The sequence below is a fragment of the Porites lutea genome, chromosome 1 (genome assembly GCF_958299795.1).
Source record: "Porites lutea chromosome 1, jaPorLute2.1, whole genome shotgun sequence".
Taxonomy (NCBI): domain Eukaryota; kingdom Metazoa; phylum Cnidaria; class Anthozoa; order Scleractinia; family Poritidae; genus Porites; species Porites lutea.
In genome coordinates this window covers 27,763,427-27,776,297 of record NC_133201.1, presented here as the reverse complement: position 1 = coordinate 27,776,297, position 12,871 = coordinate 27,763,427, and the positions used below count along the sequence as shown (strand labels likewise).

The window sequence follows — 12,871 nt, the reverse complement described above, 5'->3', positions numbered from 1 at the left end:
GATAATTGTGGCACTGATGAATGCCTCAAAACCTTGGCAGCTTTTACTATTGGGAAAAAACGCTGTCTGAGGAATCACAGAATCATAGTATTTTCCCTGAAAGTCACCCTTGAAAGGAACAAAAAATTCAGGGATCTTGACTCCGTGGACGACATAAGAGAAGATTACATCCCTTTTAGGGTTCTGCAATAAGACGAGCTGTCAATTGGGTCAATGACAACTTAACTCACCTGCGACAAAGAAACTGGGGTCTTGGAAGATAACATCTTGAGGGGTGGCATGAACAACTCCCCTTGATACCATAGAGGGTTAAGGAAGCGGGCCTGCAATGCGTGGCTTTTACCATTTCCAGTTGCACCACTAGGTAGTATTGAGCAGTATTTGATCTGGGAGGAACTCAAAATGAGCTTTCTTACGGGGCGAGTACTACAAATAGAAACGAGGGAAAAACCTAACTGACCGAATGACAGGAAAGGGGAAAAGCCAACCGTGGAGCAGCCCCGAAATTCCCCGTCCAGGGACAGAGCAATGGGTATTAGATAACCCCTTCGAAGGTTGACTGTTGACTTTTGGAGAAGCCAGACGAGGAAGCAATACAGGAGAATGTAGCGTGTAGTTTAATAAGACAAACCGAAAATAAATACGAATTATTTGTGCACACCTTGGGCTAATGAAAATGGCCAATACGTCTGCAGTGAAAGCAACGCCATAGTTTATTGCTAGAGCCCGCGAGTAATAACCGTAAAGAACAGATTTAAAGTCCTCAAAAGTGACTTATCTGGGTCAAGTCTAGTAATAAGCAGGTTCCAGATTCTAGTGGTTCTAATGAAAAAAGATTTCTGATCTAAGTGAATCATTATGCGTAGCCTTGTAAAAGTATACTAGATCTAATAACTCGTGCCAGTAGCACACAGGAAGTAGGTTTACCGACATTAGTCTTCCTTTGTAAGAGATATTTGTTAAAAAAGGGAAGCAAAGAATGAATTTCGTGGCACGTCTTTGGATACTTTCGAGTTTAGAAATTAGTTCAATGCCTTGGAGCGCCCAGACCTGGGTTGCGTAGCCAAGATGAGCACGAACTAGCCTGAAGTATAATGTGCGCCTTACCGAAGTACTGTGAATAAACCTAGAGTTCCTCCTAACGAAACCTAACAACTTGTTTGCGAGCACAGCTTGGTGAGAGACTTGGGCGTGCCAAGTCAAGTCACAGTCCAAGGAGACGCCAAGGTCACGAACTACCTCACAGGACTTGATGGTACTGCCGTTAACCTCGTAGCTCGTACAGATGGGCTTGCGCTTCCTCGTAATGGTCTGAAGCTTGCATTTCTTATTATTAAAGGCTAGGCCAGAGGCAGCGGACCTTGAAGACAGATTATCCAGATCTGGTTGGAGAGCAGTGCCATCATCTTCAGACATCACTACCTTTTATACTTTAGTGCCATCTGCAAACATTGCTACTTTGCTATTGAGGATAGAATCTGGAAGGTTGTTCACATATATCAAGAAGGGAGCAGGTCCGAGTATTGAACCCTGTGGGACTCCAAAGGTGACAGGTAGGTCTCTTGATGTTGCGCCTAGTATGGTGACACACTGGCGCCTGCCACAGAGATACATGTGAAACCACGTGAGCAGGTTCCCTCTGAAGCTGGCATCCCGCAGTTTTTTCATAAGGAGGTCATGTCTAACCTTATCAAAGGCTTTGGACATGTCTAAATACACACAATCTACTTGACCAGCTCTATCAGGAATAGCAACGATGTAATCTAGGGTCTCCAGTAGATTTGTGACACATGAACGTCCACTCCAAAACCAGTGCTGACAGTCCGCAATCACATCTTCTCTTAGGTCATTGATGCGGTTCAAGACAGCAGTTCAAGACGCAACGTTCGAGGACTTAAGAAATAAAAATAAGAGACTGCCGACCTTTAAGGATCTTTCTGTGCTGAGTCGCAACGTCTCTTTCCTTTTTGTCGTCAAGTAATTGCAAAACCACGTCAGCAAGCGTGGCTGTATTTGCCATGGGATGGTACTGTTCTTCCTGTCCAGATGATTGGCCTCTCGTGCGTGGCCAGCTAACTGCTCTAAGGTCACGAGGATGGCTCGCGAGTTGTTTTGCAGACTCCAAAGCCTGTTCAACCTTGGACGTGTTGAAAGTAGACTGTAAAGAGTCAATCTTTTGCGAAGATAGTCAATGCCCTACGAACGAGAACAGTTAAACATCAATATTCGACATGGTGTCAACGCACTGATAAACAAATAAAAGCTCCTCACACAGACAGAGCCTTGTAATATACACTGCACACAGACTGGCAAACGTCACACAAACTCACACGTATGCCACGTGTACGTACAACCGAAAAAACTAAAGATCAGTTACGTTATTTGATGCACAGAAAAAATCCCCACATAGATTGACATTTGTTATAGTACAAATTCATACAGGCACCACAGAGAGGTGAAAAATAACATGGGATGATTAGTCACACGGACGCAAACCAAAACCCCACACAGAGTACGGAAAGTAATCGGTCACACAGACGCCAAGAAAATGCACTGGGAAAAGGTGCCTGTCACGCGGACACAAACTTGAAATATAACCCCCACGCAGACTGACATTTGTCACACAGACAGTAATTAAAGTGAAAACTGAAAACGACTGCAAAGCAAGGTAATTCGTCACACAGACGCAGACAACACAGAGTATAAAGGTTAATGCCAATAATAGAGGCGCGGGGATAGAAAGTAAAGGATCACTCACCGTTTCTGGGAACGGAGTCATCTTTCTCGCGACACTCAAAAATAAATAAATAGACGCGAAGGCTCCTCAAGACTCGCCGAGGACGTCTCAACTTCACTTTATGACCCTGTGAGGACTACTCTATAACACACGATGACTTGCCGAGGATGACTCGATAAGGCACCATTACTTGGCGAGAATTACTCCATGAGACGTGTTGACTCGAAGAGGACGACTAGGCGAGGATCACTCGATGAGGCAAGATGATTCGATGACACTACTGAGTTGTAACCAGAATCCCAAAAGTAGTCAGGGTTGTTTGTGAGGGACATCTGTTTTGCGAATTGTGTTGACGAGCTTATTATTATTTTTATTTCAATCATTTGAAATGTTCAGTCTATTATTAATGACATGTATGGTCAATCCATTGTTCTTATTATCACAGACACATTTCATTTCATTTAGTATAGTATATTGTCAGCCTTCTTGCCTGCCAATTTTGTAACCTGAATGATAATGGTGTTGATTGTTTTCTCAATTTTATTTCAAGATCACGGGTTGAATGCAACTAACTGCACACATAAACATTCATGCTCTTTCTCTCCTTGCGTGCAAACTTATTTTTCTTCCTTCTAATGTTTACAGAAGACTATTTATAAAGAGAGATAGAGAGTACTAACGGTTATGGGAGTCCCGAAAAACTTGATAAAGAGTTAGAGTCACTATTTAAAAGAGCTGTGTGGCTAAATTTACCGCCAAATTGAGTAAAACATAAAAAATTCACTGCTCTAAACATGAAAAAGCGGGTATAAAAAAAAAGCAACAACATAAGGAGTAGAGAAACGGATGGAGAAAGTTGAAAAAGATTTAGACAGAAAGCAGGAAGGTTTTTATCTATTGCTTCTGCACCAGAGAATATCTGTGAGATAAGGGTCTGACCTTGCACGCGGATTAGGATTACACTTTTTTTCCTACAACAATACACTTTATACAGGTGTTTTATCTAGCTGAAGAATATGTTAAGACTAAACCCCTGTCTGAGACTTTGAGAAAGATAAAATTTTGTAGTTCAAAACCTGTAAATACAATACAATTATATATTTTCAACTTATTCCATTCTCCAAACGGTGAAACTTGCAACAAAATGAAACCGAGTGTAGAAAAGCCAAAACACGTGGTTTGCCAACATTTTTCTTGTTCACGTGTTAAGTGGGTAGTAAGATTGCATGTAGAGGAGGGTTCTTTTCTAACCCCACCTAAGCAGGTTACCCCACCTACCTGGGGTCCCCCACCTTCATGTAAACAGGCCCTTACTGTCAAACTCAGAAAAAGCTGGACACCTGGAAATTTTCGCTTGCACCTTATTGGAAATTTTATCGCAACACATTAACATTCCGTAAAAATTTCTGATTTGTGAGTTTCACAGTAATAGTGATAAAATCACCAAAGCCCGGTACTTAGAGGGAAAAAGAAAACAAGCTTAACAACTCGACATCATAGTGTATAACACAATCTAGGAATCAGTCGTCATCCAAATGAGAAACAATGACGGTCAAAGCCGTTGGCTCATTGTCAAAGTGGAAAAATTGAACTGTTTCTTTGCGTAAACTAATTAGATTATTTGAGCGCACATTTTGTTCATTTGTCTATTCCATATTTTCAAAGTTAATCATAAATGTAGCAAAATTCTAAAATCTGATTGGCAATCAACTGCTATGATTTCAGCACTAATAGGACAGTACGTGCGCACTTAAATGGCCTTTTTTCACTGCTGGCAAAAGAAAGGTCTTGGAATTTCTTGTGTTTTGATTTAAAAATAGAGTCTTATCATAAATTTTGTTAAAGTTATGATTAATCGGTAGGAGAACTTCGTGAAGTCTAATTCGGTCTGTAATCATACTAAACAATTATTGGATGAGGTTTTTGTGATGTCCAGAATAATCAAGGTCGAGGTAAAAATCATTCACTGTGGTCATACATGACATGATTACCCGTGATATTGAGTGTAGATGACGTCCCAGGCACTGATTTCAAAATCTCACTGCACGCTTTCGGCCAATCAGAAATGGGATAGTGAGTTGAATGTACAATAACAGACCGAAGTGGACTCCACTCGGTCCTCTTCCTATTACAAATTAAACACTTAAGAAATTGGAATTTTTCTTTCCATAATTAAAAACTGCCAAGCATCATTATTTTCCATCATTGCCCACTACATTCTTTGCCTTCTTCCTCCTTTTTCCCCTCTTCTTTGTTTTTTCATTGTTTTTCCCTATGAAAAATAAAAAAATTAATCTTACATCACCATATTTAACCGCCAAGGCACGGGTTGTTTCCAAACCAGCTTTCTGCGTATGGTAGGTGTGCATCACATTGGAATTCTTAAGAAGGAAATCGTAGGCACGAAGTACAGAAACTCATTTTTTTTTTTTTTTTGGAGAAATCGCTTATTTCGTGGCCTAAGCACTTATACTGTGTTCATCAACAACCAGCTACAACGTAAACAAAAACAATATCCTACCAAATGTGCTATTTTTTTGCACAGAAGAGAAAGAAAAAAAATTCTAGCAACAAATTCCCAGTAACATGTACTGTACCTTTTTCTGTAACATCTGCTTCCCCTTTTGGCCTCTTTGCCTCAGATGAACCTTGATGCTTAATACCAAAAAAAATTACTAGCACCAAAAACTACATATTCAGTTTCTTTACTGGGTAACGTTAGCATTTCAGAAAACGTTATGTTGAGGAAAATGGTTTGACTTGTTTTGTTGTACTGTGGGAATGACAGCTGGAGGTATACAGAAAGTTGAATTAACTTAATTCCATACCTACACCTCGGATGGTATCATTATCCTTTCTTTCATCTACAAAGTCATTTAAATAGACAATATAAGAAAAAGTCCAAAGAAAATCAAGTAACTAGAATTTTTAATATAGATGTAACATAATGATAAAGAAAGTTAATGTGCATGAGTAGACTGTCCAAATTCAGCTCCAAACGAAATATCAAACGAAAATTAGATGGCTCATGACTTTTATGAATCTTCATCTTTTGACAACCTGTTTATTATTGATCTAGGATTGCTTTAAATTAATGAGAGGTGTTGTTTTTCCGCAAGCTCTAAGCTGGGTCACTAAGAACTTTGTAATTTATCACGGAGTCTGTTCGAGTCATTTTATGCATGGGGCTTGAAGATTTCATTAATTTCCACGTCACCACTTCATATCACGTATACAAACGTTATCTTAGGAAGTCTTACCGGGTAAGGTCGAGGACAAATCCTCAGTGCCCTTAGGCAATGATTCTCTCAAGGAAACCTGTGCAAAACAAGGATGCAACATCAGCCCATTGTACACACCACATAATTTCTATGTGATGTTTCTTAATCTAAACATAAATTGGACCAATACTAGAAGGCTTTCTAATATATCATGATACTGTTGTAATCATGAAAAGCAAGTTGCTAAATTTCAAATTTGCTATTAATATTACATTACTATTACTATTATTATTATTAATGTAAATATTTCATTTTTTGTCCAACGAACAGTCAACGTGCATAGAGGAAGACAATTCAGAGACTTTTCTGAGTACAGTGGTGCTGTACTCCATAGGCCTTAGAGCAATAATAATGACCTCAGAATCAAGGAGTGAAAGCATTTCTTCCTCTTCCTGTACAAGATAATAATCACACCACTAATAGTTAAGACATGGACTGTTCTTTTGGATGTTACATAATTTTTGTGTAAGGGTTAGAAACCTGAAATATTTCTGTCTGTAGGAACCAGGTGATCCTTTAATGATACTTTACTTGGCTTGCCTCAAGCATTTAATGTCACCCGCATCTTCACTGTCTGATGGTGCTTATGTCCTCCATTGGGGCAAAAAAACCTTTTTTTAAAAATTTTATTAATTGATAATAATGATAATAATTTTTTCATGTGAAGATAATTGTACTGAACACTATTGTAGATGGGATAGATACACTGGGTGGGATTTGTTAAGCCTTACGGGCCTATTAACCTATTAGCCTGGATCTTCTATGTCCTTCTGTGAAACAGCACCAAAACCCTTATCCTTGGCCCCCTACTGTGCACCAGGATTTGGGTATCTTTGAAAAGGTGTGAGTTACTTTCAAAAAAGCTATTGTCAGTTTGCCATTCAGGTCGAAGGGAAATTTCCACGCATTTCTGGTAAACAACTCGTTAAATAAATAAGGAGGAAGGATAAACAAATTATTAGCGTTACACACCACAGTTTGATTACAATTGTGACGCAGGATATGGCTCTGTAATATCATTGGCTTGGGATATTTACGATATTTGTCTACGATTACTGTTACATGTATCTCAAGCAATATAGGTGGGTAACTTGTTAAAAGGGTTGAGTGTTGTCCAGACTAGTTAATCTTCCCACAAATATTAGTAATTTCACTTTTCATGATTGTCTTGATTCGTTGTTTAATATTAATACACTCACTAAGTGGAGGAAACAGTAGCCTTCAATAGGCTTGCTTAGTTTTTTCACCCCTCCCCCTCCATGCAGGGTAAAAAAGAGGGGTTGGCCATCCAGGTAGCGAACCCAGTCATAGACTGCCTAAAAAAAACCAACCAAAAAAAAGTATTTCAGTAATTTATGACAATAGAAAGTTTTTTTAAGGCAATTAATACAATCCATCTCTTTTAAGTTGAAATGACGGTCATACAACATACATGGTAGACTGATTTGCCAGGAGGCAGAGTAACATGTAACAGTACCTGTATCTTCTATATTTTAAAAATAATATTCCCAGAGATATGTACACTTGAAATTAGTATGAGCTTGTACCTGGTAACATGATTTCTTCTTGATGTAGCGGCTAATGCGCTCACCATTTGGCATTTGACAATTACGTGCCAACCACTTCTGTCTTCTTTTAACACTCTTTTGTGCCTTGCCTCTGTAATAGCCTGCTGCAAAGGAAAAAAAAAAAAATTTCAAATTTTTTGCAGTTTTCAGAGAGTTCCTACTCATGAAACACTTTTTTAAAGAGAGCCGATAGTTCCACAGGCAAGCTCATTGAAAAAGAAAATACCTTAATTCTTCTAAAATTATTATTGGTCTGCACTTTTATTTGAAGTACAGCTTTCCATGCCCATTCTATTCTTAAATGAACAATTTAGTTCCTACTTTTAGACACCTGAGGATTCAACAGTGGAGTCCAGATTTGTCAAATTCGGGGGATAGGTTCCACCAAAAATGACCTGAAAAAGAACAAAGAAAACTGTGGAAGTATCATTGGCTGTTACGATCATTGACTATAATTATATCATCTGCATAGAAACTATTATCCTAAGCATAACTATTTGTCCTTGAAGAGTTTTAAAAATTGTTTGTTCTTTTTAATGGTGTTTAGTATTCATGTAATATCTCGTTTTTTGTAATGTTATAATATTATTATTATTAAGACATTGATGATTGAAATTGTCATAATTTTTATTGTTGTTATTGTATCTTATAACTATATAGGTGTGTTATTTTTATTTGCACTGAATGCCAGTTTCATCAATATTATTGTAACCTTTTTATGACTGTGTAAAAGTTGTTTTGAGTCTTGTGTCCTTAATGAGCTTGTATATGAAGTTGCCATTTAGTTTGCAAGCATCCAGGACTGAGGAAAGGGCACCATCCACTCCAATAGCGGAGACTAGAAGTTCAAGAGATCCTTCCACTCCAAATCTTGACATTGAAAAGTCCAGATGCACAAGGCATCTTCCGCCACAATGGGCAAGATATTAGAAGTTCCAAGATCCATTCACCCCAGAATCAATATTGAAGTTCCAGTGTGGAACCATTTCAGGGAATTGCATCTGCCATTGCAATACAAGGAACTGGAGTTCCAGAGATCCTACTACCCCAAAAACTGCATGACGTTCAAAGCTCCAGATGTCCAAAGGCATCTTCTGCCTCAAAGCAGGGTTTTTGAAGCTCCAGGATCCTTCCACCCGAGACTTGATATTGAAGCTTCAGTGTCAAAGCGCTTAATAGCTTGTGAATTGCATCATCTACCACAATACAAGGAACTGGAGTTCCAGAGATCCTTCCACCCCAAAAACTGATGTTCAAAGCTCCAGATGCCCAAAGGCATCGTCCACTTCAAAGCAGGGTTTTTGAAGCTCCAGGATCCTTCCACCCCAGACTTGATATTGAAGCATCAGTGTCAACACTTTTTGGAGGACGCCCTCTGGCTTTCTTATTACATGGACAGTTTCCTTCAGAGTGATTTGTCCACAAATAAGGTCGTTTTGAGGTCGACACTTTGGCATGCAGATCTGTATTGCCACGAATTTGATAAAGTGATCGTTTGCATCCAGCGCAGATACTATTGGGATGAATTTCTTCCAAGTCTTCCTCAATGTTTATTTGAAACTGGTTAAATAACTCATTTTTGAATAAACTTTTGTCAGCGAAATGAGACTTCCTTGAAAGGACTTTTCCACACAGTCGACAAGCTGTCCTTAAAAACGATAAATGACCATCCATGAGCTACAAAGGAGATCAAAATAAGAGCTTTAGAATTGGAAGTCAGTAGATAAGCAACAGAAAACACTTGAAGAGCCAATGTTGCCGAAGAGCAAATTATCAGGATGTTACACTAAAACAAAACAAGGTGCACTTGAATTCCGTTTTGATGTTTTTCATGCAAATGTATTGGAGAACACCACTGCATTTTTCTCTTTTTAAAAAGAGTGTGACTGAGGCAGGTTTTAGAGTGTTTATTTAAATAACAAAACAGGCTTGTAGCCACAAAGTAGTTTAAAGTACTTCTTACTGCACTTCTTTTGTGAGGAATTTATCAATACAGGGAATAAAATTCTTGCGATTTTGATGCAGGGAGTGGTAGTGTGACTTAAAGGAAAATGCATGTATGAAAGATTTATAATTATGACTGTACAATAAATAAGTCTAAAGCCTTATGGCAATGTCATGTCTGTAACCCTGGTCACAAAAGCATCTTAACTAACCTCCAATTTTCATTCGTGTCACAGCATGTCATCAAGATACATGTACAACCAATAACTTAAAAAGACGCTTTCTTCGCCACATTCAAACGACGCCATTCTTTCTAAACAGCTGACTTGTAATTCTTCTTCTGCATGTATAGAGAGGAAAGGCCAAGGTGTAAAACGAATATAACACGAATATCCACCAACTGAAAAGAAGAGCAAAATAGAACCTTTAGAATAGCAGACGCTAGTACTCTTTTACAAGCAATGGCGGTAAAGGGCAATACTACGAGTCACACTTCAACCGGCGAGCACTTGAACTAAACCGCCGTGCACTTGAATTCTGCTTCGATTTGTTTGAAACCCAATCATCAGAGAATACCACAGTATTTTTTTTTTTGGCGAAAAAAAATCTTACCTACCTCAAATTTCCTTTTGCTTCGTAGCATGTCAGCCTTTCCGAGCTCAATTTAGGTGCCACAGTTCGACTTCGAATGCACATTTCTTTGGCACATTTCAACGGACGCTATTTCTGATTGCCTTGAATGGAAGCTCCGTCTGTCCTCTTTCAGGGGAACTGGGACTCAAGGGACCAAACAGCCGTATACAAAAAAACTGGGACAAAATTTTGTAGCGGATATAAGTTCTAAAGAATTGTTCCTAGAATTATTCCTAGTCATTCTTAGCCATCCCAGTCATCCCTAGTCATCCCAGTCATCCCTAGTCATCCCTAGTCATCCCAGTTATCCCCAGTTATCCCTAGTCATCCCTGACATCTCTAGTCATCCCTAGTCATCCCAGTCGTCCCAGTCATCCCTAGTCATTCCTACTCATTCCTAGTCATCCCAGTCATCCCTAGTCAACTCTAGTCATCCCAGTCATCTGTAGTCATCCGTAGTCATCCCACTCATCCCTAGTCATCCCAAGACAATTCAGTCATCCGTATTCATCCCTAGCGATCCCTAGTCATCCTAGTTATCCCTACTCATCCCTAGTCATCCCAGTCATCCGTAGTCATCCCAGTAATCCCTAGTCATCCCTAGTCATCCCTAGTGATCCCTAGTTATCTCCAGTCATCTCTTGTCATCCCTAGTCACCTCTAGTCATCCCTTGTCATCCCTAATTACCCTTAGTCATCTCTAATCATCCCAGTCATCCTTAGTCATCTCTAGTCATTCCTAGTCATCCCAGTCATTCCTTGTCATCCCTACTCATTCCTAGTCATCCCAGTCGTTATTAGTCATTCGTAGTCATCCCTAGTTATCCCTAGTCTTCCGTAGTCATCCCAGTCATCCGTAGGTATCCCAGTCATCCCTAGTCATACCAGTCATCCCTAGTCATTCCTAGTCATCCCAGTCATCCCTAGTTATCCGTAGTCATCCCTAGTCATCCCAGACGTCCCTAGTCATCCCTAGTCATCCCAGTCATACCTTGTCATCCCAGTCATCCCTAGTCGTCCCAGTCATCCCTAGTCATCACTAGTCATCCCACTCATCCCTAGTCATCCCAGTCATCCCTAGTCATCCCAGTCATCCCTAGTCATTCCTAGTCATTCCAGTCATCCCTAGTTATCCGTAGTCATCCCTAGTCATCCCAGACAACCCTAGTCATCCCTAGTCATCCCAGTCATACCTTGTCATCCCAGTCATCCCTAGTCATCCCAGACATCCCTAGTCATCACTAGTCATCCCAGTCATCCCTAGTCATCCCAGACATCCCTAGTCATCACTAGTCATCCCAGTCATCCGTAGTCATCCCAGTCATTCCAAGTCATCTGTCGAGTTAAATAAACTTGAAGACACTGGACTGTATCGTAGACTCGCATACTGGTTTAATCGAAGACTCGTGTATTTGTTTTGAACACGCTTGGACAATAAGAAGCTTCGGGAAGCGGTTCAACTGAAAGCCAATATTATCTCGAGTTATATTTCATACCAAAGCTAAAGCGCTATGATAAAGCGACAGAGAAATACAAATCTAAACTTACAGATTATTGTCACATGAGGGGAAAAGTTGAAAATGAACAGCGATGCAGTAAATCCCCAGAGAATCTTAGAGAATCCTGAATACTTTCGACAGTTCGATCCGCGTGGTTTGACAAGTCCCACAGTTCTTAGCACTGCGACTAGATGATGCAATGTTTTAAGCCTACATCCCGGCCCCTAAATGCGAAGCATTTATACTTAAAGGATTAAAACAACAGAAAGGAATTTAACTATACTGTTCTTTAACTGAAAGCAAGTGTTCGAGTTCACTTAAGATGTCCCTCGGAGGTTTCTACGGACTCCAGTAAAACGATCTTATCCATAGGGTGCTCCAACAACGAGACTCCTGTCTTCAGCGTAACACTTCTTACGAGGCCGTCATTACGGCTTTCATGAACGTTGACAATCCCACCGAGAGGCCAGGACGATCTAGGGCATCTTTCATCTACCACTAGGACTATGTCACCAACAGCGAAACTCCTCGAAGGATTCACCCACTTCTGTCTAGCCTGTAACTGCGGCAGGTACTCGCGGATCTAACGACGCCAGAATACTTCGGCGAGATACTGAACCTGTCGCCATCTCCTCCAGGAGTGTGAGTCTTCCTTACTGAATGAACCAGGAGGTAGGCACGGACCTGATCGAAGGAGGAGTAAATAATTCGGTGTAAGTGCTTTGCAATCCTTAGGGTCATCAGAGGATTTTGTTATCGGCCTGCTATTGACGATCGCCTCAACTTTGCACATAAGCATTGACAACCCCTCGTCATCGAGTGCTTGTTCCTTTAGAACTGCATTGAGGACCTTTCTAACCGTCCTGATGCAATGCTCCCAGACACCCCCGTGGTGAGAGCCTGAAGGAGGAATAAAGATCCACTTGATGTGTTTCTGCAGGAAGAACCCATGAATTTGCTGCACATTCCATTGAGAGATGGCGGAACTAAGCCCTTTGTTGCCACCGACGAGGTTCGTGCCATTATGTGACCGCATCAACTCCCGAGTTCGTCGCCGCGATGAAACGTCTCATCGAGTTAATAAAGGAATCAGTGTCCATGCTGTAGGCTACTTCAATGTGCACTGCTCGTGTAACTAGACAGGTATACAGAACACCGTACCTCTTGACTTGACTTCTTCGTCTTTTGACCAAAAACGGGCCAAAACAA

At 40.3% G+C, this 12,871-nt stretch overlaps 1 protein-coding gene and 1 long non-coding RNA gene across 2 annotated transcripts; both read right to left on the bottom strand.

The window, feature by feature from the left end:
* Nucleotides 1–8,949: 8,949 nt before the first annotated feature.
* On the bottom strand, nucleotides 8,950–10,343 carry LOC140936715 (uncharacterized). Its single transcript, XR_012165406.1, has 3 exons — nucleotides 10,147–10,343; nucleotides 9,743–9,870; nucleotides 8,950–9,263 (listed from the first exon to the last, which is right to left on the bottom strand). It is a non-coding gene; the product is annotated as an uncharacterized lncRNA (long non-coding RNA).
* Nucleotides 10,344–12,245: 1,902 nt separating this feature from the next.
* On the bottom strand, nucleotides 12,246–12,698 carry LOC140927209 (uncharacterized). Its single transcript, XM_073376852.1, has one exon. The coding sequence runs from the start codon at nucleotides 12,696–12,698 to the stop codon at nucleotides 12,246–12,248; it is 453 nt and encodes a 150-aa protein (XP_073232953.1).
* Nucleotides 12,699–12,871: the final 173 nt, after the last annotated feature.